The following is a 25293-nucleotide window of genomic DNA, read 5'->3' as shown; positions in this document are numbered from 1 at the left end:
TTCAAATAAATAAAATAAATCTTAAAAAAAAGTGGAGCAGCTGAGACTGGAACTGTGGCTCCAACATGGGATGCTGGTATCACAAGCGTTGGCTTAACCCACTGGGCCACAACACTGGTCTTGAGGCTTCACCTCTCCAAAGTCCATCACCTCCCACCACCAACCACACTGAGGAGCAAGCCTCCGACACACGAACCACTGGGGAGACAGACCACAAGCAAACCGTGACCGCACGGTTAGAGAACTGGAACTGGCCACTCCACACTCAACTTCTGGGGAGTGGAGAGGAGCTGAAGGCTACGCTGATCATCGGTGGCCAGCGATTTAATCATGCCTGCATAATGAAACTTCTGTAAAACCCCCAAGGCCTGAGTTCAGCGTGCTCCCAGAGAGCTGAATACATGGAGGTTTCTGGATGGTGGTACCCAAACAGGGCATGGGAGCTCTGTGCCCTCTTTCTCCTCCCTTGCCCCGTGTATCACCTGTTTCTTTTGTAATATCCTTCATAGGAAGTGGGGGAAACACAAGCACGGCATTTGCTTGAGTTCTGCTGGCTGCTTAAAGAAAGTAATGGAATCTGTTAGAAGTGTCAACCAGCTATCATGAGTATCTGAAGTAGGGGCATTCTCGTGGGACTGAATCCACCACTGTGGGATCTCCAGGTAAACTGCCAGAATTGAATTAAATTACAGGTGTCTGCTGGAGATCCTGGTGGCAAATTGATAATTGTTGTGTGTGTGGCACCTCCGCCACTCCCCCAGCCCACCACCTGCCAGCATTTGGTGTTAGAAGTGTTGTGTTCAGTGTTAAGAGCAGAAAGAACACTTCTTATTATTTTTCCTTTCTTTTCTGATCTCAAATAGCGTGGCACTCCAAACACTGAGGAGCAACTGTTCCCGTCAGCCCAAATAACTATTTACAGCCAAGGTAAGTTACACTGTTGTATATATTTGGTGGTTTGTTCATGAGCTGGGAAGGGGATTATTTCTTAAGTAAGTACAATGCAAAAAACAAGAGGGGGACAGTGAAGATTCCCGCAACAATGCCTGAGATAGCCAAGTAGTAGGCTTGTTTGGAGGTCCTGGCTGCCTGGTCATAGTCATTCGATTGATTGTAGCGCATTGTCTGAGTTTCAGGGGAGAGGGGAAACAGGACAGGATGAGCTTAGACGGGCTAATGGACGTGGGACACTAGGGACCCACAGGACAGGCTACCACTAGGCTCCTATCACAGGAGGGAAAACAAGGAGGAAGCCAAGTCAGGGTCAGGGCCAGGGTGGGAGGGAGGCTGAGGGCTGGTGTGATGGAGTCCCACCTTGTGAGATAAGATCAAGGCTGCGAGGCCTAAGGGAAGACACCAAAGGAAGGCCGTAAGGGACAGGCAAAAGTGGTCGTTAGCCTCGGTCTCCGCCTCATCAGTCATAAGTTCAAACTCCTGGGGGTAGAGAGCAGTTAGGCCTGAGTGGGACTTCCGGGTCCTACTTCCCTTCCTACTCCATCCCCTTCTACCCTGGCTCCTGGAAAACCTTCACTGACCCCGTCCAGAATCCTCGCCCACTCCCTCTGCCTCCCGCCACGCCCCCTCTAACCTCTATCCCTTCTAACAGCTTCCTACGCCGTAGTCTTCCGGCTTTCCCCGTGAGCCCCTGTGGGGTGTCCTGTAACCTCTTCCCCACATTCTACAACCCCCAGTATTTCTCACTTGGTCCCCTCTACTGTCCCCCAGAGTCCCCGACTCTGAGGATACTCCGTTGGCCTCCCTGAAACCTCAGCCGACCCCCCTCCCCCCCATAGCACGTCGTTCCTTGTCCCCACCCTTGTCCCGCTCCAGCCTTCTCTCTTCCCTAAGATGAGCTTTCCTGCACACTCGAACACCTCCCCTTCTCATCCGGGAAGCATCCATGACAAGACTCATGGCTTTCTTCATGGAAGTCTCACCCTCCAGCGCCTCTGACGTCTAGCGCAGCTCTCTCCCCTGTCCCTGCCACAAGGCCCTGTGACCACTAACTGCTCCCCCGGAACCGCCCCTCCCCTGACCTCTCACGTGGCTGCTCCACGGCCTCCTGTGACCACTGTCAACCGTAACCCGCTCCGTGCGGCCCACGGCCCCGGCCCCGCCTTCCTCTCACACCTCCCTGGCCCTTCAGCTCCGCCATTCCGCCTCCCAGCCTCCCTGTTCTCCCAGGCCCGGTGCCCCTAGAAACTGTTCACAGTCACACCCTCCCCACCCGCTCAGGATGCCCCTCGCGCCCCCTCAAACGTCCCCGGGAGGTACCTGGATCTGGCACTACCAGAGCCGCAAAAGAAACTCGTAGCAGTCACAACCCACCAGGTATTACCGTGGCAATCAGGCAGGCCCTGGCGATTGGCTGGCTAGGGGGATAATGGGCTGGCGAAAGCCAATCCCCGGCTGCGAACTGGTGCGGTTGAGGGCGGGCCTTTCTGTTCTCTCGGGTGATTGGTCAGTTTGGGCCAGGTTCCGCCCTCAAAACGGAAAGAGGCGTTGTTTCCTCGACTTGCCTGCTTCTGAGGGCCTTGCGGGCGTAATGGCCCCTCGCGGAGCTGAGCCGGGGCCTTGGGTCGCACCCTGGAGTGCAGTGATGCCCCTCAGTGCAGGCGGCGGAGCTGCTGCCCGCACGTCCTCGTTGGTGGGCACGTGTGCGCGCAAGTCTTGCGTGCCTGAAAAAATGGAGTTGGGGTGGACGTTTGCCCGCCTGCATCCCATCCCGAGTGCCTGGTTCGAGGCCCGGCTCGGCTTCCTGCTAACAGGTGCGCTGGGAGGCCGCAGAGGATGGCTCAAATGTTGGGGTCGCTGCCACACGGGAGACCCAGACGGAGCCCCCGGCACCCGGCTGCGGCCTGGCCCTTCACTGGCTGCTGCAGGTATCTGGGGCGCGAACCAGCAGAAGGAAGATCTCTCTCTCTCCGCCTTTCAAATAAAGCAATTTTTTAAAAAATTGGGTTGTTTTGAGAGTCTTTTATATACATGGTTTGCACATATATTCTCATGGTCTTTTTATAACTGTAATTGGAAGAACAAAAGATTTTCATTTTAGTAAAGTCTAAATTATTATTGTATGGATGTGCTTTTGGTAGCATGTCTAAGAATTCTGCATCACCTGGGCTCAGAAAGGTTTTCTACTCAAAGTTTTATAATTTTACACGTATTTTTACTTATTTTAAAAATATTTATTTATTTGAAAGGCAGAGTTACAAAGAAGAGAGAGAGAGAGAGAGAGAGAGGGAGGGAGAGAATCTTCAGTCTGTTGGTTCACTCCCCAAATGGCTGCAGTGTCCAAGCCTGGGCCAGGTGGACGCCGGGAACCTGGAACTCCATCCAGGTCTCCCATGGAGTGTCAGGGGCCCAAACACTTGAGCTGTTTTCTGCTGCTTTTCCGTACATTAGCAGGGAGCTGGACGGATAGTAGAGCAGCTGGAACTGGAACCCTGGGCTCATACGGGATGCTGGCGGCACAGCGGTGCTTTAACCCTCTGTGCCACAATGGTGGCCCTATAATTTTTTTTTAAAGATTTATTTATTCATTTGAAAGAGTCACACAGAGTGAGGAGAGACAGAGAAAGAGAGTGGTCTTCCATCTGCTGGTTCAGTCCCCAGTTAGCCGCAACGGCTGGAGCTGTGCTGATCTGAAGCCAGGAGCCAGGAGCCTCTTCCAGGTCTCCCACGTGGGTGCAGGGGCCCAAGCACTTGGACCATCTTCCACTGCTTTCCCAGGCCATAGCAGAGAGCTGGATCAGAAGTGGAGCAGCCAGGACTTGAACTGGCGTCCATATGGGATGCCGGCACTGCAGGCAGCGGTTTTACTTGCTACGCCACAGCGCCGGCCCCAGCAATAATTTTACATTTAGATTTGTGATCCAATCTGAGTTAATATAAGGTGTGAGGTTTATGATGAGACATTATTTTTTGCATATGTTGTTATTCTAAAACCAACTTAAAAAAAAACTCACTATTTGTTCCCCAATAAGTTGCCTTTTCCCTTCTTTTGAACTAAATTTACCATGTTTATGGAAGTCTATTTATACATTCCTTATGTTGTTCTGTTAATCTGTGTGTTTACATGCTTATCAATATCTCAATGTCAAAATAGCTTTGTAGTAATTTTTTAAAAAGATTTATTTATGTATTTGAAAGGCAGAATTAGAGAGGCAGAGAGAGAAAGAGAGAGATACCTTCCATCTGCCGGTTCACTCCCCAAATGGCTGCAGTGGCCAGAGCTGGGCTGATCCAAAGCCAGGAGCCAGGACCTTCCTCCAGGTCTCCCATGTGGGTGCAGGGGCCCAAGGACTTGGACTATCTTCTACTCCTTTCCCAGGCCAGAACAGAGAGCTAGATCAGAAATGGAGCAGCCAATATTGAACTGGTGCCCATACGGGATGCTGGCGGTGGCTTTATCCACTATGCCACAGTGCTGGCCCCATAGTAATTCTTTTTTTTTGACAGGTAGAGTTATAGACAGTGAGAGAGAGACAGAGAGAGAGGTCTTCCTTCCATTGGTTCACTCTGCTAATGTCTGCCACGGCCACTGCTGCGCCGATCCGAAGCCAGGAGCCAGGAGCCAGGAGCCAGGAGCCAGGAGCTTCCTCCCGGTCTCCCATGCAGGTGTAGGGACCCAAGCACTTGGGCCATCCTCTGCTGCCCTCCCAGGCCACAGCAGAGAGCTGGACTGAAAGAGGAGCAACCAGGACTAGTACCTGGCACCCCAACTGGGACTAGAACCCAGGGTGCGGGTGCCAGAGGCAGAGGATTAGCCAAGTGAGCCACGGTGCCGGCCAGTAATTCTTAAAATTAGGTAGAGTATTCCAATTTTGTTCTTTTTCAGAATGGCTTTGACAGTGCTGTGTTTAGATCAGAGAATCTTGTTGGGATTTTAATAGGCACTGGATTAGAACTTTGTACCAATCTGGGGCCAACGTTGAGTCTTCCCATCATCTTCTCCATTTATTTAGGTCTGCTTTTATTTATTTCATCAGCAATTATAGTTTTATTATTTTATTAATTTATATAATTTTTAAAGATTTATTTATTTGAAAGTTGTAGTTACAGAGAGACGGGGAGAGAGAGAGATCTCTTCCATCTGCTGGTTCACATCCCAGATGACTACAAGACCAACACTGGGCCAGGCCAAAGCCAGAAGCTAGGAGCCAGGAGCTTCGTCTGGGTCTCCCATGTGGGTGTGGGGCCCAAGTTCCTGGCCCTTTGCCATTGCTTTCCCAGGCCATTAGCAGGGAGCTGGATCTGGATCAGAAGTGGAACAGCTGGGACCTGAACCAGCGTCTAAATGGGTAAATGGGACGCTGGCAATGCAGGCGGAGGCTTTACCTGCTACACCACAACACCGACCCCAGCAATTATAGTGTTTATTTTATTTTATTTTTTTGACAGGCAGAGTGGACAGTGAGAGAGAGAGACAGAGAGAAAGGTCTTCCTTTGCCGTTGGTTCACCCTCCAATGGCTGCTGCGGCCGGCGCGCTGCGGCCGGTGCACCGCACTGATCTGATGGCAGGAGCCAGGTGCTTCTCCTGGTCTCCCATGGGGTGCAGGGCCCAAGCACTTGGGCCATCCTCCACTGCACTCCTTGGCCACAGCAGAGAGCTGGCCTGGAAGAGGGGCAACCGGGACAGAATCCGGTGCCCCGACCGGGACTAGAACCTGGTGTGCCAGCGCCACAGGTGGAGGATTAGCCTAGTGAGCCGTGGCGCTGGCCTGCAATTATGGTTTTAAAAACACATTTTGTATCCATAATTTTTTATATTTAGACCAAATTAACTTGATTTTTTGGAGCTATTGGAAGTGATGTTATTTTTATTATTTTTAAAAATCTTTAAAAATATTTATTTCAAAGAGTTAGAAGGGGCGGGGGAGATCTTCTATCTGCTGATTCACTTCCCAAGTAGCTGCAACAGCCATGGCTGAGCCAGGCCAAGGACAGGAGCCAGGAACTTCATCGATGTCCATAGGAGATGCTGGTGCCCCAAGTGGTGGCTTTACCTGCTACACCATGACACCAGCCCCTAAATGGTGTTATTTTTTAAGATTTGGTTTCTGGGGTACTGTGGCATAGCAGGTAAAACCGCTGTCTTCAGTGCTGGCATCCATATAGGCACCGGTTTGGATCCCGCTGCTCCACTTCCGATCCAGCTCTCTGCTATGGCCTAGGAAAGCAGTAGAAGATGGCCCAAGTCCTTGGGTCCCTGTGCCGTGTGGGAGATCTGGAAATCGCTCCGGGCTCCTGGCTTTGGATCTGTGCAGCTGCAGCCGTTGCTGCCAATTGGGGAGTGAACCAGCGGATGGAAGACCTCTCTCTCTCTCTCTCTGCCTCTCTTTCTCTCTCTGTGTAACTCTGACTTTCAAATAAAATAATAAATCTTTAAAAAAAAAGATTTGGTTTCTCATTATTCATGACTAGCATATGGAAATACTGCAACTGACAATGATGCTGAACTCATTCCTACTTGAAGACAATCATGTCATCTGCAATTAAGGGTCATTTTAATTCTTGTCATAATCAATATGCGTTTTCTTTCTTTTTCTGACTTATTGTGTTGATATATACTTCCAGTTTGATGTTGAATAGAAATGATGAGATTGGACAGTTAGAACTTGCTAGGCTGTTGGGACACAAATAGTGAATTTCAAACCTTTTAGCATTGGGCGCCAAGAGATAGCCTCAAAATGACATGGGAGAATTTTATTGCCTGCTAATCCAGCATTCTGGCACCAACTTTTATAAGTGCCTCTCCGGGGACTTACTGAACTGATAAAACATACATTGTAAATCAACGGCATGGAGAATCAGCTGTCAGAAGGGTCTCTGCCTGCTCGTCCCTACCTCATCGTGGTGGATGTGTCTGCACATTCGCGAGACTCCCCTCTGGACGAGGAGTTTAAAGAGATGACTGCCCACCCCCCATGGTCTGTCCAGCTGGAACCTTACCTCCCCTGCCATGCTGTCCTGCCTCCAGGAAGTCATGTCTGCCCGATGATCACCGGTGCACCTTTGGATCACTCTTTCACTGAAACCAGTGATACTGGCTGTAAATATCTCTGTGTATGTCCTTTATCCGAACAGGGACATTCTTATTCCTGGCTTGTTTTTGCTGTGAGTCCTTTTTCTGTGTCAGTCGATATGATCGCGTACTTTTCCTTCTCTAGGTGGCTAACGTAGTGACTGGTTGATCAGTGTGTCGTCTGGTTTGCTGATACTGAATGAGCTTGGTGTTCTTGGGATAAACTCCAGCTGGTATATTCTATTTATATTCGTCTTGTCTTGATTTGCTAATATTTTAGTGAGCAATTTTCTTTATTAGTGAGAGATATCAGTCTGTAGTGTTCTGTTGTTAGTCTGTCTCTGGTTTTGCCTTCGGTATAAAGCAGACCTCAGGAGTTGGAAGATAGTCTTTCCTTTTCTACTTTCTGGAAGAGATTGTAGGGAAATAGTGTTATTCTTTTGGTATAATTTATCAGAGGTTTTTCAGAAGTTTTTTTTTAAAGATTTATTTATGTTATTTGAAAAGCAGAATTACAGAGAGAGAAGAGAGAAGATGAGAGAGAGAGAGAGCGAGAGAGAGTGAGAGCGAGAGAGAGAGAGAATGTCTCCACTCGCCAGTGGCCACAGTAGCTACACTGGGCCAGGCTGAGGCCAGGAGCTAGGAACTTCTCCCAAGGCTCCTACATGGGTCATGTTCCGCTGCTTTTCCCAAGTCATTAGCAGGGAGCTGGATTGGAAGTGGAGCAGCAGGGACACAAACCAGTGTCCATATGGGATGCCGGCATTGCAGATGGCGGCTTAACTACACTACAGTGCCAGCCCCAATATCTTTATTGTAAATATTATATAATATAAATTGTGTAAATATAAATATAATACAAATTGTCTAAATTATATCATTTACATAATATAAATGTTACATAATATAAATATATAATATGAATTGTATAAATATAAATATAATATAAATTATATACTATAAATAATATAAATGTTATGTAATATAAATTGTTGAGCGGGCCAGCATCGTGACTCAGCAGGTTAAGCTGCTGCATGTGACGCTGGCGTCTTATATCACAGCACTGGTTCGAATCCCAGCTGTGTGGCTTCCAGTCCAGCTTCCTGCTAATGTGCCTGGGAAAGCAGAAAAAGATGGCCCAAGTACTTGGACCCCTGCCACCCATGTGAGAGACCCAGATGGAGTGCAGGCTCCTGGCCCAAGCTCCTGGGGCACCCCTTGCTGCTTTCCCCTGCTGCTGTGTGAGCAGGGAGCTGGACTGGAAGCAGAGCGGCTGGGATGAGAACCAGTTCTCCAGTACAGGAGCTGGCTCACAAGAGGCAGCTGAACCTCACAGTGCCACAACGCCTACTTCTGCACAACAGGTGGTAACTCTCTCCATCTGTCTGTCTCTCAAATAAGTAAATTAATTTTTAAAAATTTACTGTAAAAAGGCCAAATGCCCAGGGGATTTTGCAGGCATGTTCATGCCAACTTTCAAGAAGCATTACCATGTCATAAAAATGGTTCCAGAAAACAGAAACTTATAGGATGCTTTTTCCACGCATTTAAAACAATTTTATATATTTTAATTAAATATTCATTTTTAAAAGATTTATTTATTTACTTGAAAAGCAGAGTTACAGAGAGGCAGAGAGAAAGGTCTTCCATCTTAGGGTTCACTTCCCAGATGACCGCAGTGGCCGGAGGTGCGCCAATCTGCAGCCAGGAGCCAGGTGCTTCTTCTGGGTCTGCCACGTGGATACAGAGACCCAAGGACCTGGGCCATCTTCTACTGCTTTCCCAGGCCATAGCAGAGAGCTGGATCGGAAGTGGAGCAGCTGGGACTTGAACTGGCGTCCATACAGGATCCGGAACTGCGGGTGGCAGCCTCACCCGTTAGGCCACAGCGCCTGGGCCCCTTAAATATTCATTTGAAAGGCAGAGTTTCAGAGATGAGAGAGAGAGAGAGAGAGAGATCTTCCATGCTCTGGTTTACTCCCCAAATGACTGCAACAGCCAGGGCTGGGCCAGGCCAAAGCCAGGAGCCTGGATCTCCATACGGGTCTCCACGTGGGTGAGGGGCCCAAGTACCTGGGCCATCTTCCGCTGCCTTCCCAAGCACATTGAAAGAGAGCTGGATCGGAAGTGGAGAAGCAAAGGCTCAAACCCTAGGCACTGGTATGGGATGCCAGCGTTGCAGTGGCAGCTTAGCCCGCTGCATCACAACACCGGCCCCACCTGTCCATTCTGTATTGCCAGCACTGCCTCTTTGCTCACTAGATAGTAACTGCCTCCAAGTGAAAACGATGCACCAGGTTGGCTTATAAGTATAGGAGAGAACAAGATAATAAGAAAACAATATTCATCACATATTAAAGTGCAATAGATTATGACCCAGTAGGGTATTCCCAGGAGTACGAAGGATGATTCATAGAAAAATTCGATTAAACTACATTTGGCTAAATTAAAATCCTACATGATTACCTTAATAGAGACTGAAAAATATTTGATATACATCAACCCGAATTTCTAATTAAAAATGTCTTGGCAAACCAAAATTAGAAGAAAACATAATCAAATAGCTGTAGTTTTGCCAGAAATCTATATCAATTGTGTGACTTAATAGTAAAATCTTAGAATTATTCCATACAAAAGTAGAAACAATATTAGAATGCCTGCTATTACTAATTCATATTTTACCAAAATGTTTAGCGAAAAAACTAAAAGAAAAATATGAAGTGTTAAAATTATTAGGAAGTAGTTCATGGCCGGCGCCACTCAATAGGCTAATCCTCCGCCTGTGGCGCCGGCACCCTGGGTTCTAGTCCCAGTCGGGGCACCAGATTATGCTCCGGTTGCCCCTCATCCAGTCCAGCTCTTTGCTGTGGCCCGGGAATGCAGTGGAGGATGGCCCAAGTGCTTGGGCCCTGCACCCCATGGGAGACCAGGAGAGGCACCTGGCTCCTGGCTTCGGATCAGCGCGGTACGCTGGCTGCAGTGTGCTGGCCGCAGCGGCCATTTGGGAGGTTAACCAACGGAAAAGGAAGACCGTTGTCTCTCTCTCTCTCACTGTCCACTCTGCCTGTCAAAAAAAAAAAAATAGTTCAAATTTCACATAGACAATCCATGCATGTAAAACAATAGATTTTTAAGTAAGATGAATGAACAAAATATTAACATTAGAAAATTATCCCTTGGGCGTTTGGCCTAGTGGTTAAGACACCATCTGGGATGTCTGATTCCATATTCAAGTGCATAGGTTTGAGTCCTGGTGCTGGCTCCTGACTCCAGCTTCCTGCTGGTGCTGCTCTGGGGAAGCAGCAAGCGATGAGGGTTCCCACTGGGAAACCTGGGTTGATTTCCAGACTCCTGGATTCGGCCTGGCTGTTGTGGGTGTTTGAGGAATCAGCAGGTGGGAGAGCTCTCTGTCTGTATCTCTCTCTCTACCTTTCAAACAAATAAAATAAAGAAATAGAAAAGAAAACTATCCTAACAATGAGTTAGATTCCCTGATAACAATTTAGATTATATCGTGGAAAAAAAGCTTTATATTCATTTTACAATATTTATTTATTTGAAAGTGACTGAGAGAGAGAGAGAGAGAGATCAATTTTCCATCCACTGGTTCACTCCCCAAGTGGCCGCATCAACCAGACTGAGTCAGGCCCAAGCCAGGAGTCAGGCACTCCATGCTGGATTCCCACACGGTGGCAGGGACCCAAGTACTTGGCCCAGCCTTTCCTGTCTTCCCAGACACATTAGCAGGGAGCAGGATGGGCAGGAGAGCAGCCGGGACTCAAACTGGTGGTGTGATATGGGATCGCAGGTGGTGGGTTAGCTCACTCTACCACAACTCTGGTCCTTAAAGGTATTTTGATAAATTTGACTTTATAATAATCAAAAATATATTTGTGAAAGAGCAGCACAACAACGTGCAGACACATGAGGAAACATCTATAATTTCCATGAAATAGGAGACAACCCCTACAAATCCATGAGAAATAGACAACTGACCACGGAAAATTAGCATAAAAATATCACAAGTGATTTCTAAAAGAAACACCACAGGTCAGTAAGATTCATAAAAGACACCTGACGTAGTCTCTTGGGCTGTCATAGCTAAATGCCATAGACTGCTGCTGGGACAACAGAAGTCTCTTTTCTCACGGTTCTGGAGGCTGGAAATCCCTCAGGGTCGAGGCCAGCCAGGTTCCAGGGGTGGGGTGGGGGCTTTCCTGCTGGTCTTCTCCCCAGATCCTCACCTGGGGCTGGAGCTGGGCCAGGGCCAGGGCCAGGGCCAGGGGCAGACGGAGAGGGAGAAACCTACTAGCTCTTGGGTGCCTTTTCTTTTTTTTTTTTTTTTTTTTTTTTTTTGACAGGCAGAGTGGACAGTGAGAGAGAGAGAGACAGAGAGAGAAAGGTCTTCCTTTGCCGTTGGATCACCCTCCAATGGCCGCCGCTGCAGCCGGCGCACCGCGCTGATCCGATGGCAGGAGCCAGGAGCCAGGTGCTTTTCCTGGTCTCCCATGCGGGTGCAGGGCCCAAGCACCTGGGCCATCCTCCACTGCACTCCCTGGCCATAGCAGAGAGCTGGCCTGGAAGAGGGGCAACCGGGACAGAATCCGGCGCCCCGACCGGGACTAGAACCCGGTGTGCCGGCGCCGCAAGGTGGAGGATTAGCCTATTGAGCCACGGCGCCGGCCAATCTTGGGTGCCTTTTCTCACAAGGGCACTAATGCTGTCATGAGGGCCCCCTCCCACCACCTCCTACCACCTCCTGCAGCCCTCATAAAAGCCCCCCCCCCCCGCAAACACAGTCAAACTGGGGACTGGGGCTTCTATATATATATTTAAGAGAGGAGGAGCGCAATTCAGTCCGTAGAGAAGATGAGGTTCACAGCGCAAAGAGAAATGCAGATTGGATCAGTCAGGAGGGCAGGAGTTTGGCTGGGAGGTTCCGATGCTGGTTGCTGGGTTTGAGTCCAGCACTGGCTTCCTGCTGATGTGCGTCTCGGGTCCTGCTGCTCCTGTAGGAAACCTGGATTGAGTTCCTGGCTTCTGGCTTTGGCCCAGCTCCAGATCACTGCAGGCGTCTGGGGTGTGAACCAAATGGGAGCATACACACACTCTCTCTCTCTCTCCCAACTTTTGTTTTCTGCCATCAAAATTGACAAAAAGTCCCTAGGGTTGAGGCTGTTGTGTTCTGGTGAGAATGCAAGGAATGACTCAAGGAATGTTGGAAGTGTGTCTCCGTGACGCCTCTGCGGAAGTCACCCTGGGATTAGCCGTCAAAACCGCAGAGCTCTTAACCCTTCCACCCTGCAGTCCTCGCGGAGTGTTATGCGCATGCGTGCACTGAAACGTGTGCTGCGGGGTGTGTTCTGGGCAGCTTGTTGCAGCAAATCTCCCAGTTCTTGGGGTGACCACCAGGCAGCTATCAGAGAGAGAGAGAGAGAGAGAGAGAGAGAGAACCCGGGTAGAAGGGAGGAGGGGTGCCGGGCGTGGTCTCTGCCTTGTTCCGGGTGCTGGTTATGTGAGTGAGATGTTATCGGTGTACACGTATGACGTGTGCGTTTCTGTGCACTTCGGTGAGAACGTTTAATAGGGAGACCCCGTGTAGTGCTGATTTAGATGAGACTCAAACTCTTCACTTCAGTCAGAAACGGAGCCCTCTCACGGGTTCTTGGAAAGTGTTTCTTGGGGTTGGGTTTCCTCTTTTTAACCTCCACACCTGTGGGAAAAGAGGGAGAATACCAACAATTTCCTGAACTAGGAAAGAAAATGATGGGGCCAGCGCTGTGGCACAGTGGGTTAAAGCCCTGGCCTGCAGCACCAGCATCCCATATGGGTGCCAGTTCGAGACCCAGCTGCTCCTCTTCCAATCCAGCTCTCTGCTATGGCCTGGGAAAGCAGTAGAAGATGGCCCAAGTCCTTGGGCCCCTGCACCCACGTGGGAGACCTGGAAGAAACTCCTGGCTCTTGGCTTCAGATCGGCACAGTTCCGGTGAAGAGTGAAAATTGTATATGTGTGGGTGTAAAAAGTTAGCTTAAGGTTTAAACCTTCCTGGTGCAGCTGTGAAAATAAGACAGAAGTCACAATAGTTTCGTTTCCCTACTCTTGTGGCTATAATGATGTAAATGGGGCCAAGCTAGATAATTGCTGCCTCCTAGGTGCTATGTTCCTGAGACCTTGTGACCCTTACCGTTTGCTTAAGGACAGTTTGCTTAGGGCCCTTGCTTAAGGCCCCTTTATTCCCAGAGGAGCCACAAGACTTTGTGACCTTCCTCTGCTTGTTCAGGCATTGCAGCAGCAAGATAAACCCCCCTGTGATAAACTCTCCTAGCAACAGCCAATTAGCAGGTAACAGAGAAATGCCTAGTTTCTGGTGTCTTCTCAGGGCAGATAAGGTGATTGATAGCTACCTGAGACCCTACAGTTCTGCACCCACGTACACCCCAGCAGCTCGGACCCTATGCATTGGCCAGTCAATTCAAAAGACATCAACCCCAAAGCCATCCAACCACCTTTAGTAGGTCCGTTCCCGCCACTGGATGCACTAATCAATTCTAGGAGATGTCCTTTGAATTTCCTGCGGGATGAAATGATTTGCTAAATGGTACCATGATGTGTAAAATATTTTCGAAAACCCTATAAAAACCCTGACCCTCAACTCCTCGGGGCTGCTCTGTTCTCATATGTTCAGAGAGCCCCAGCATGCTGGAAAAATAATAAACCCTTTGCTAATTGCATGAGAAAGTCTCTTGGAGTCGTTCCTTGGGCAACGGATGCGTTTTGACCTTAACACCGGCTGTTGCAGCAATCTGGGGAGTGAGCCAGTGGATGGAAGACCTCTCTCTCTCTCTCTCTACCTCTCTCTGTAACTGTCTTTCAAATAAATAAAATAAATCTTTTTTTAAAAAAAGAGAAAGAAAATGACCCTTTGGAGAATAAGGCTGTCAATTTAAGTGCTGTTAGAGGGTGACACCTTCATAAGACAAGGCATCAGATTTAAAGACATGTAAGGGGTCAAGGGTCGTTATCACAGGCCTTGTGAACCATGAGTGTCTTGAAGTTTGCTCAGTTTTCTGGGGCTAGAAATAAAATCCACCAGAGTCCTTCATGGTGTGGTACAGAATCTACTGTTTTTGCAGCTGCCTATCCTGTCTGGATTTCGTGCCTTTTTTTTTTTTTTTTTTTTTTTTTTTTACAGGCAGAGTTAGACAGTGCGAGAGAGAGAGAGAGAGAGAGAGAGAGAGAGAAAGGTCTTCCTTTTTCCTTTGGTTCACCTCCCAAATGGCCGCTAAGGCCGGCGCTGCGCTGATCCGAAGCCAGGAGCCAGGTACTTCTCCTGGTCTCCCATGCGGGTACAGGGCCCAAGCACCTGGGCCATCCTCCACTGCACTCCCGGGCCACAGCAGAGAGCTGGCCTGGAAGAGGAGCAACCGGGACAGAATCTGGCACCCCGACCGGGACTAGAACCCGGGGTGCCGGTGCCGCAGGTAGAGGATTTAGCCTAGTGAGCTGCGGTGCCAGCTGGATTTTTGTCCTTTTCTCTTTCAGATTTCTTTCTCCACCAGGATGAAGGGTCCACAGATTCAGTGCCAGGTGCTGGGATTGCCTGAGTAATCATGGAGGGAGAAAAGGCAGGTCTACTGGGATCTACTCTATGGCTCAAAAAAAGGACAGAGGGGGATTATTCATTCGCAAATGGAACAAGGGACGTTGGGAGAACTCCAGTACTAACGGGCAAAGATCGTCAAGGCCTCTTGGGAAGCAGAAAGTGCAACATCAGTGTTTAAGACAGAGATACACAGGAAATGCGAAGAAAAGGCGATGAGTAAGAGACCACAAGATGTCAACAGCAGTTCCCTCTGGGAAGGGAGTGGCACCTACCCTGTGTTGCACGGGTCTTTATGAGACCGTGATTGTGTAAAATTGTACAAGCCCATTAGGAAGTAAATACATAGACCAACTTAGAAGTCCAAGGGAAAGAGAGAGTGAAACATTACCTGACCTGTTGGGGAATTTTGTAGAGCGGTGGTGGAGTTCTTCTGAAGCTCTGGGGACACAGAGAACTGAGCAGACAGGAGAGGAACAACAGGAGGGCAAGTGCAAGGAGAGACAGGAGGTAAAGGAGAGAGGGAGGAGGAGGGTGGACAAGGGCTCGCCTGGGATTCAAACATCAGTTCAGAGCTGGTATGTGATCTTTATGAATGACTGGGCCCAAGAAAGGAGGATGAGGGAATGTAAACCCTGAAAATCGAGTTTGAAAGTCTGATCCCATTCCGTGGGAAGCAGGAGGGGAGATGGAAAGGAACCCAAGAGTGTTCACCCTGTGGGTTTCATTGCAGTGATTCAGTCAGTGATGTCTCGAGAGACAAGGATACCAATGTTGATTCTGTTTTAAATACACGCCGTGGCACATAGCAGACAAATCCCTGGCAGTGGCATGCAGATTGGGCATTCAGGGAGCTGAAGAGGGAAGACTTGGCTGGCTTCTCTTTTTTTCTTTTTTACAGATTTATTTATTTATTTGAAAGTCTGAGTTACATAGAGAGAGAGGTCTTCCATCCGATGGTTTATTCCCCAATTGGTTGCAATGGCCGGAGCTGTGCCAATTCGAAGCCAGGAGCTAGGAGCTTCTTCCAGGTCTCCCATGTGGATGCAGGGACCCAAGGACCTGGGCCATCTTCTACTGCTTTCCCAGGCCATAGCAGAGAGCTGGATTGGAAGTGGAGCAGCCAGGTCTTGAACTGGCCCCCATATGGGATGCCGGTGCTACAGGCCAGGGCATTAACCCACAGCGCCGGCCCCGACTTGGCTGGCTTTTCAAGTCTTAGAGCACAGTGTGATTTTTTGGGAAACTGGCTATTCATCTTGACATGGGCCGTCCTGACTAAAGTGACCTTGCAACTAGATGTGACAGGCCCAGCTTGGACTGGTTTGGGGACGAACAGGGATAGTTGACAACTCTAGACCAGCGGTGGGGAATCACTTTTCTGCCCAGGGCCATTTGGCTATTTATAACATCAGTTGTGGGTCAAACAACATTACCGACTTAAAACTTGGCCTGCTGTGCTTGGCCAGACATTTCATTAACTCGTCCTGTGGTGGCTGGAACTGCTCCTCTCGGGTGAGGAATGTGACTGTTAGCCGGCATGGATGATGTTGGGACACACAACTGTGCCTCCGGTTTGTATCATCAGTCAGGAGCACAGGGCACTGTTTGCCGTGGAAAGTTTGGACGAGACCTGCTCACAGCAGTAGGCTGTTCTGAGCAGAGCTGCATATACCCAGGGCACCTACACCGTCTCATCTCATCCTCACCGGATCGCCATAGTCTCGCCATGGTGCACTAACACTTTGCAATGTGTACACTCACTCCTGGCGTCATGTGTTCTGAGTCACCACAAAACAGGTGATGGGCCGCAGGCAGCCAGTGAGAAGCGTTATGTGTCTGTCTTACCATATTTTCTTATGTGTCCTGTTAGTCCTGTAAGAGCTGTTCCTTGCTTACCTCTCAAAATGTACTGTGTTATTATGAGTGACAATATAAATTTTAGGTTGTTATGATAAAAGCTCCTAGAGTTACTACATTTTGAGTCTCACCTCTGGTTGCCTTGGCAGGGCCAAACCAAATGATTTCAAGGGCCAGGTGTTCTTCACCCTGCTCTAGACCCACCAACGCAGCACACAACCAGGCATCATCCACACCCCAGAAACCCCCTAACATGGAGCATTGTCCTGCAAACAGGTGTACTAGGTGCAGATACACACAGCCTGGAGACAACAGCAGAGTAGCAGCTGCCACAAAGGTGGGCTAGAGCCTTTGGTGTTTCCTTCTATTATTATTTCCTGTAACCCTCCCAGCAAGACGAGTGTCTCTGTTGGTTATGAAATTTAAGCTGTAATCCCAACAAGAAATGTAACTCTGTTGTGCCACACCTGCACTGGGTAGGGTGGCTTGGGCTGCGGAAACAGAAGGGCCAAACATGCCATGAGTCAACATCACAGTGTATGTTCTGGGTGGAAGAGGGGTTGTTCCTAGACTGATGGAGGAACCCAGACTGACTGATGGGGACACCATGGCCTTTAAAATCACCCAGGGGTACATGTGTGCATTGGCCAGAGGAGGAAGAGTTTGGAAGAATGCCCACGGGGGATGTTTACAGGACAGATTGGTTTGTGGTCGACGTCACTTCCGCTCACGATCCGTAAGACTAAAGACAACACTTTGGCCACATGGGGGAACATAGCAAGCGCGACTTCGCAGTGCTCCCAGCGAGGAAAGGTTTTTGGAGGGAAGAATTGATAGCCTGTTTCATAGCAACCGACTTAATTGCAATTTTTAATCCCCATTTTTCTGTAGTGGGGAAAACTTAGTTTTGCTAACTCGAGGGCTTCTGGGTCTGAATTTGGGGTTGGCCAAGAAGCTAGGGCACCAAAAGCAGCCCCCTTTGTTCACGGTGTCAATGGGCATTCCTGTTGTAGTCATCCTGGACACCTCCAGTGTTAACCACTAGTCCGCCTCTGATAGTTATCTCTTGCCCTGCCACCTGGCATCTGAGGACTCTGCTTGCCCCTCTCCAAAGCTGGGACATGGGAAATCCTGCTTGGCTGGCCGTAGCCATATCCCCCTAGACTTCCGCACTGTATAGTATATCTTCTTTGAAATCTCATGTCCTCTCCAGGCTGTATCTATGGAATGGAGGGAACACCTTGGGTCGCTGACAACAAACTTCCCGAGATAAAGGTTGCAGGGGCCTGATATACTGGCATCTGGTCTCTCCCTACATCCGCTTTCATGAACAGGAGACAATGTACTGGTTGTGATTGCCAAACAGGTGGTTCTCATCAGCTGTTCTGCCAAACCGCTTTTCATTTCTTAAGCTCTTTCCATTCTGCCCCTAAAATTTTAGCTTTTGAGTTTTTTTTTTAAAGAGGGAAATATGGCAGCTCTTTAAAAGTATTTTTAATTAAAGATTGTTTATTTGAAAGGCAGAGTTTCTGAGACATAGGGAGAGACAGATCTTCCATCTGCTGGTTCACTTACCAGATGGCTGCAAAGACTGGGGCTGGGTCAGACCAAAGCCAGGAGCCTGGAACTCCCACATGGGTACAGAGGTCCAAGGACTCGGGCCATCTTCTGATGCTCTCCCAGGTACATTAGCAGGGAGCTGGATAGGAAGCCAAGCAGCTGGGACTCAAACCAGCCCCCGTATGGGATGTCAGGGTCACAGGCAGTTGCTTAACCCGCTGTACCACAATGCCAGCCCTGGCTTTTGGATCTTAGCAACTGGAAGAGGGTTTTGTTTTCTTATCCTGCTTGGAGACATAAGAAGCATAGCATCCTATGTTGAATGGGAAAACCCTTGGAGAATGAACAATGATTCAGATTTCTAAATGTCATCCCATGTTGGAAAGGATCGTGCCTGCTCTACAAAGAATTTAGGCTCTAGAGAAGTATCTTGTTCAAGGATGGACAGTTTTTTAAGTGTCAGAGGTGAGAAGTAAACCCACTTCAGCCTGATTTCCATGTCTATAGGGGTCACAATTAGGATATTCTGTAATCACATGGCCTAGAAAACACATAGCCTCAGTGACACACAGGTGTCCATCCAGAACACACAGGCGCGCACACACAGGAAACCAGAATACTTCCTCCAGTTTTATTCATTTAAATAAACATTTGAAAGATCAGCCCAGTGTTAAGCAAGTAAGGGGATCTAGTACATGGTGTACAGATCCCTCAGGTGAATGAAAACAGCTCTGGAGGGCGAGCGAGCGGAAGTAGTGAGTACAGGCAGGTGATCTGGTGTTCCTGGGCTGTGGGTCACTTGGATGTTAAGTTCCTCGGTTGGTAGGTTTCTTGATTAGGGAATATCTTAGAGCTGTTGAGTTTTTTGCGTGCAGCTGACTTGTCTGGTCCGTGTTTTGATGGGTGGATCTTTGGGGGAGTTGATCCCTGGGATGGTAGGCCTGGTCTTCACATATATAGGACACATCCATAAATTATGCCTAAACCAATGAGTATGCCAAAAACACTCAGCCAGCCGGTTCGACCTGAGTTTAAGTAAGCCTCTTCCCATTTGCTCTCCCTGTTGGCCTGTGTGGTCTGTAGGGATGGAAGCGCAGTTGTGGGGTTGTGAGTGCAGACACCATTGGGAAAGGGTTGGAAGACTGTAATCACCGGGGAAAAACCCCTCCCCAAGTCCCAGGGTAGGCAAGGGTGCAAGGGGCAAGAGAGGTCAGGCTGGGCGGTAACGGGCATTGTTTTACCTTATGGCTGAAGTAGCAAGCTGCCAGTCCCAAAGGGAAAAAAAGAAGTACAGCAAAGATAGACATGCATAGGTAATTTGGAGCATAAAATGCCAGTTCTTCTTTTGTCTGGCTAGGTTGTTTTTTCTCAGCTGCAGCAGGTGGGGCACCTGGCGCAGGCTGGTCACCTGGAGCAGGTGGGGCACCTGGCGCAGGCTGGTCAGCTGGGGCAGGTTGGGCACCTGGCGCAGGCTGGTCAGCTGGGGCAGCTGGCGCAGCTGGGTCACCTGGCGGGGCAGCTGTTGATGGCTTGGGAGGCATGACCTTTCCAAAGATAGACCTTGGAGTGTGTTGGAAACAGAGCCCCAGACCTCCACGCCAGCCCTGGAATCCCAAGCCCTAGACTGGCAAAGGGTGATCCTTCACAATGGAGAAACCAGCACCTCAAGTCCTGATTGGCTGCCCTCATAAAAGGGCGTGGCCCCATTGTTCTCAGCTACTCCAGGCCTCGGAGGCCCCTCTGCCCAGGACGTTGACGTCACCCACCCTGGTAGGGATTGGCTGGAAGTGGCAAGTGTTGAACCTTGGCTCTTCCTCCTTCCTGGACACCCCAATCTGTAGACAAGAACGTGGGCAGTGGCAGGAGGGCCGCCCAAGAGCTGTGGGGCAGAGGAAATAGATGAGGCCAGTGAGAGCTAGCAGAAGAAAGGAAAATGAATCATGCCAGTAATGGATGAGATAAAGCATTAAGTTAAGAAAAGATTTAGTCCATACTGACAGAAAGAAGGAAAGAAAGGGGGAAAACAGGGAAGGCCTTTCTCAAAGTAGAATACCACTACTCAACGCAGATGGGCAATGGAATGGGGAGCTGCCACCGAGGTGGCACAAGTCGGCCATGGCCTCAAGATTCCTACTCACTGTTGGTCCATCAAATGCTAATCTGCCTGCCACTGGAAAGGGGCTTTGCAGATGTAATTAAGATCCCCAAGCAAACTTCTAGTAGGAATGATAACCTCAGCTGAGATCTTACAAAGCACTGGGGTTTTCTGGCCAAAAGGGCTTAAGCTGGGCGAGGATCGCAGGCAAGGGAGTCTCCATGGCTGGCTTCCAGCTGGAGGGGTCGCTCGTGTGAGGCGTGCAGGCCGCCTCCAGCAGAGCGGCTCCAGCTGAGAGCCAGCAAGGAGACAGGGACCTTCCTAATAGCATGGTAATACAATAGCAAATAATACAATCAATAATATGATAGCAAGGATCTGAATCCTGCCATAACCACGTTGGTTTGGAAGAGGACCTTGGGCTCCAAATAAGAACCCAGCCCGGCTGACACCCTAATTTTAGCCTCGTGGGATTCTGAGCAGAGAACACGCCTTTGTGGCATACAAAACTGTGAGTTAATGGCCAAGTTTGTGGGAATCTGCTATGTGTCTTTAGGAGGCTGACGCTTTCAAACACTGTAGTAATTACTGACGCAGGAAGAATCATTAGCAGATGTAAGATAGCACCACCAGGTTTTAGGCCGTGGTTCCCTTAGCTGGTGGTTTTAGGTGAGTGGAGGGTGTAAGGAGCCAGCTTTTGGGGAGCTGAAAATGGGTAAGAGGTGACAAACTGAAGTCCACAAATGTAGACACCAACGTGAGTTGTCAAAGACACGATCAAGGACCTAGAAATAGTAACAAGAACAATGGCAACACACATAATGCAGAAATCAAGACTTTTTTTTTTTTTTTTTTTTTTTTTTTGACAGGCAGAGTAGACAGTGAGAGAGAGAGACAGAGAGAAAGGTCTTCCTTTTGCCATTGGTTCACCCTCCAATGGCCGCTGCAGCCGGTGCACCGCGCTGATCCGATGGCAGGAGCCAGGTGCTTCTCCTGGTCTCCCATGGGGTGCAGGGCCCAAGCACTTGGGCCATCATCCACTGCATTCCCTGGCCACAGCAGAGAGCTGGCCTGGAAGAGGGGCAACCGGGACAGAATCCGGCGCCCCGACCGGGACTAGAACCCGGTGTGCCGGCGCCGCAAGGCGGAGGATTAGCCTACTGAGCTGCGGCACCGGCCTAGAAATCAAGACATTCTTAATGCAATGCACTGGTTCAGAACCTTTCAAGGGGTCAAGTAAATATCCCGAACACAAGTCTGGGGCCCTGGGGTGGTGGAGACCAGAACTCAAGGCTGGTGGGATGAACGGTGCATCTGTGCTACTGGCAGGTCACCTGGCTAGTGGGGACCTTGGAGTGGGAGTGTGGGACACGATGATCTGACTGCACGGCCCTTGTCTGGTGACTTTGGGGTGGTTACTTGTCTGACTTTGTGTCCCTGGGCTATTTTTTTTAGGTTTATTTATTTATTTGAAGGCAGAGTTACAGCGGGGGAGGCTGAGGTATGGGGGGGGGGTCTTCCATCCGCTGGCTCACTCCCCAGATGGATGCAATGGCTGGAGCTGTGCCAGTCTGAAGCCAGGAGTGAAGAGCTTCCTCCCGGTCTCTCAGCAGGTGCAGGGGCCCAAGGACTTGGGCCATACTCTACTGCCTACCCAGGCCATAGCAGAGAGCTGGATCAGAAGTGGAGCAGCCAGGACTAGAACTGGCACCCATATGGGATGCTGGCGCTTCAGGCCAGGGCGTTAACCCATTGTGCCATAGTGCTGGCCCCTGTAGCTTTTTAAAAAAGAATTTATTTTTGAGAGGTAGAGTCACAGACACAGAAAGGGAGGGGCAGAGAGAAAGTTCTTCCATCCTCTGTTCACTCCCCAAGACGCAATGACCAGAGCTGAGCCAGTCCAAAGCCAGGAGCCAGGAGCTTCTTCCAAGTCTCCCACAGAGGTGCAGGGGGCACATGGGCCATCTTCTACTGCTTTCCCAGGCCATAAGCAGGGAGCTGGATGGGAAGAGGAATAGCTGGGACACGAACTGGCACCCATATAGGATGCCAATGCTGTAGGCAGAGGCTTATACCCTACTATGCCACAGCACTGGCCCCTATATCTATATACAAGCTTTTTTTTTTTTCTTTTATTTGAAAGGCAGAGTTACAGAGAGCAGAGGCAGGTGGGGTGGGGTGGGGTGGAGAGAGAGATCATCTTCCATCCACTGGTTCATTCCCCAGATGGCTGCAATGGTCGGAGCTGTGCAGATCCAAAGCCAGGAGCCAGGGGCTTCTTTCAGGTCTCCCACATAGGTGCAGGGGCCCAAGGACTTGGGCCATCCTCCACTGCTCCCCAGGCCACAGCAGAGAGCTGGATCAGAAGTGGGGTGGCCAGGACTCGAACTGGCACCCATATGGGATGCCGGCACTATAGGCAGCGGCTTTACCTGCTACACTACAGTGCTTTTTGAAATCGTTGTTAGAATTTGAACTTTGTTTTGGCTCTTCTAGGTCTTTGCATTTCCATATGAAGTGTTAGAATTAACTAGCCAATGACTAGCAAAACAGACTGCTGAGATTTGGATTTGAATTGCATTGAATCTATAGATTGATTTGGGGGTCAATGGCTGCTATGGGTACAGCAGGACTTGGCTCTCAGAACTCATGCAGATATTTAAATTCTGCTGTGGATGGATTAAGGGTAGAGACTTGATCAAATTGTGGCGGCTGGAGAGTGGGGCAGGTGGTAGATCTTCAGGTTTTTGCGGCATGCCCTTGAAGAATGGTTCTTGTGAGAAGGGGCGATTATTTTTTTAGCTCAAGTGCTCAAGTTTAGCCTGAGCTTCTCTCTCTCTCTCTCTCTCTCTCTCTCTCTCTCTCTCTCTCTCTCCCTCCCCCCCCTCTCCCTCTCTCTCCCTCTCTCTCCCCCTCCCTTTCCCTCTCCCCCTCCTGGGTGATTACTGACGTCATAAATAAGAGTGTCAACTGTTAAATCAACAACGGGAGTCACTGTGCACCTGCTCCCCCTGTAGGACCTCTGTCTTTAATGTGTTGTATTATGCAAATTAATGGTAAAACTACCACTCAAATAGTACTCTATACTTTCTATGTCTGTGTGAGTGCAGCCTGTTGAAATCTTTACTTAGTATATACTAAGCTGATCTTCTGTATATAAAGATAATTGAAAAAGAATCTTAATGAAGAATGGGATGGGAGAGGGAGTGGGAGATGGGATGTTGTGGGTGGGAGGGAGGTTATGGGGGGAAAAGACGCTATAAGTATAAAGTTTTACTTTGGAAATTTATATTTATTAAATAAAAGTTGAAAAAAAGAGAATTATTTATTGGGGCTGGTGCTGTGGCACAGCGGGTTAAAGCCCTGGTCTGAAGTGCTGGCATCCCATATGGGTGCCAGTTCTAGTCCCGGCTACTCCACTTATGATCCAGCTCTCTACTGTGGCCTGGGAAAGCAGTAGAAGATGGCCCAAGTCCTTGGGCCTCTGTACCCACATGGGAGACCTGGAAGAAGCTCCTGGTTCCTGACTTCAGATCGGCTCAGCTCCAGCCATTGTGGCCATTTGGGGAATAAACCAGTGGATGGAAGACCTCTCTTTCTCTCTCTCTACCTCTCTCTATAATTCTTTCAAATAAATAAATAAACAAATAAATACATCTTTTAAAACTTGTATTTATTTGAAAGAGTTACACAGAGAGAGAAGGAATGGCAGAGAGAGAGAGAGAGAGGTCTTCCATTCACTGGTGTTTGGAGCTGTGCTGATCTGAAGCCAGGATCCAGAAGCTTCTTCTGGGTCTCCCACACTGGTGTACAAACCCAAGGACTTGGGCCATCTTCTACTGCTTTCCCAGGCCACAGCAGAGAGATGGATCGGAAGTGGAGCAGCTGGGACTTGAACTGGCGCCCATATGGGATGCCAGCTCTGCAGGTAGTAGCTTTACCAGCTAGGCCACAGCGCCGGCCCCTACAATCCCTTTTATATGTTGTTGTATTAGGTTTGCTAATGCTTTACTAAGGATTTTTACATCTATCTTCATGAAAGCAATTGGTCTCTAGTTTTCTCGAGATGCAGTGGTCTGTCACTGGCCTCATTTGGTGAATGTCCTCTCCTCTTTTATTTTTTGGAAAAGTTTGGAAAAAAAATCAATATTATTTATTTTTTAATGTTTGGTGGAATTCACCAGTAAAGTCATCTGGGCCTTAATCTTTTTTTAAAAAAATTTTTGTAGGAAATTTCTATTTATTGTATGAGTGTATTTCATAGTTTGTGGAAACTGGAGTTAAAAGAGAAATTTATTTTGGGGCAAAAAACTTTTGAAATGCATGCACTGTTTTTTCATAATACGCGGTTTCCATAAGCTTTTCAAAGACCCATTGTGTGCGTGGATTTCAGTTTTTTGTGTGTGCCAATTTTTTTCAATTCCAGTTTCCACTGGCTTTTTGCAGTGCTCTTATATTCGCAGAGAAGAAGGCATAATTCTGCATAATTTAGCAGCCAGGGCTGAATCAGCTGCCGGACCCACCGGAGGACTGCCCGATTCTTTCTGCTGGGACTCCCAGGCTCGCTCTGGAGACAGCAGATCATTCAAGCCAGTCTTTACATCTCTCACACTCACCGTTCTCCAAGCTAGTTAAGACGGAAGTCTTATTTCACAGTACTTGGGGGGACACAAGAGATGTGGAAAGCACTAAAATCTTTCAAGAAGAACCAATGAGTACATGTAAAAACTAGTGAAATTTAACCAGAGGCTATAAAGTAGCTATGAGGTCATGCAGATGGGCGCGTCCTGGCTGAGATAACGGACTGGAGTTACGGAGGTGGGACCTCTGGGGAGGAGGGCTGATGGACATGGGGGCCTCTCACTACTGATAATTATTTCAAAGCAAAAAGTAAATATATATGCCTATATGTGAGCAAATTTATATTTATTTGTACATTACATTGATCTGCATAAATCTTTGGATGTCCTTGTAAATACTGGAATACACAAAGAGTCTTCAAAAAATTCACCAAAAATGTGTATTATGAAAAATACTGTACAAAGATTCCAAAAGTATTTTGCACCAAAATAAAGTTACCTTCTAATTCCACATTTCCGTAAACCTTGAGGGACCCTTGTGCATCTAACATGGTGTGTTTACATTGCTT

At 48.7% G+C, this 25293-nt stretch overlaps 2 protein-coding genes and 1 long non-coding RNA gene across 9 annotated transcripts in view; 1 reads left to right on the top strand and 2 right to left on the bottom strand.

Annotated features, from left to right (window-relative positions):
- The window catches only part of LOC138846491 (transmembrane protein PMIS2-like), a 48639-nt gene that overhangs the window by 16873 nt on the left and 6473 nt on the right, over positions 1 to 25293 (top strand). Inside the window, exons 2-4 of one of the 4 annotated variants that reach the window (XR_011384010.1) lie at positions 864 to 927; positions 14572 to 19819; positions 20516 to 20655. The gene's annotated coding sequence lies outside the window, so the exon portion shown is untranslated. The other 3 variants (XM_070062455.1, XM_070062454.1, XR_011384011.1) reach the window with 3 other exon arrangements.
- Positions 929 to 2425, bottom strand: LOC103345426 (uncharacterized). 4 transcript variants are annotated; one of them, XR_515329.3, is made up of 3 exons: positions 2275 to 2425; positions 1315 to 1434; positions 929 to 1125 (listed from the first exon to the last, which is right to left on the bottom strand). It is a non-coding gene; the product is annotated as an uncharacterized lncRNA (long non-coding RNA). The 4 variants fall into 4 exon arrangements; XR_007915630.2 differs by lacking the exon at positions 2275 to 2425 and adding an exon at positions 2037 to 2187; XR_515330.3 differs by lacking the exon at positions 2275 to 2425 and adding an exon at positions 1938 to 2031.
- On the bottom strand, positions 18667 to 19696 carry PMIS2 (PMIS2 transmembrane protein). The gene is made up of 2 exons (XM_008249524.4): positions 19291 to 19696; positions 18667 to 19126 (listed from the first exon to the last, which is right to left on the bottom strand). Exons 1-2 carry the CDS (start codon positions 19588 to 19590, stop codon positions 18998 to 19000), a joined length of 429 nt encoding a protein of 142 aa, XP_008247746.1. The 5' UTR covers positions 19591 to 19696; the 3' UTR covers positions 18667 to 18997.

Source organism: Oryctolagus cuniculus, chromosome 18 (genome assembly GCF_964237555.1).
Source record: "Oryctolagus cuniculus chromosome 18, mOryCun1.1, whole genome shotgun sequence".
NCBI lineage: Eukaryota > Metazoa > Chordata > Mammalia > Lagomorpha > Leporidae > Oryctolagus > Oryctolagus cuniculus.
Note: the sequence above shows the minus strand (reverse complement) of the source record. Positions and strands in the feature narration are given on the sequence as shown.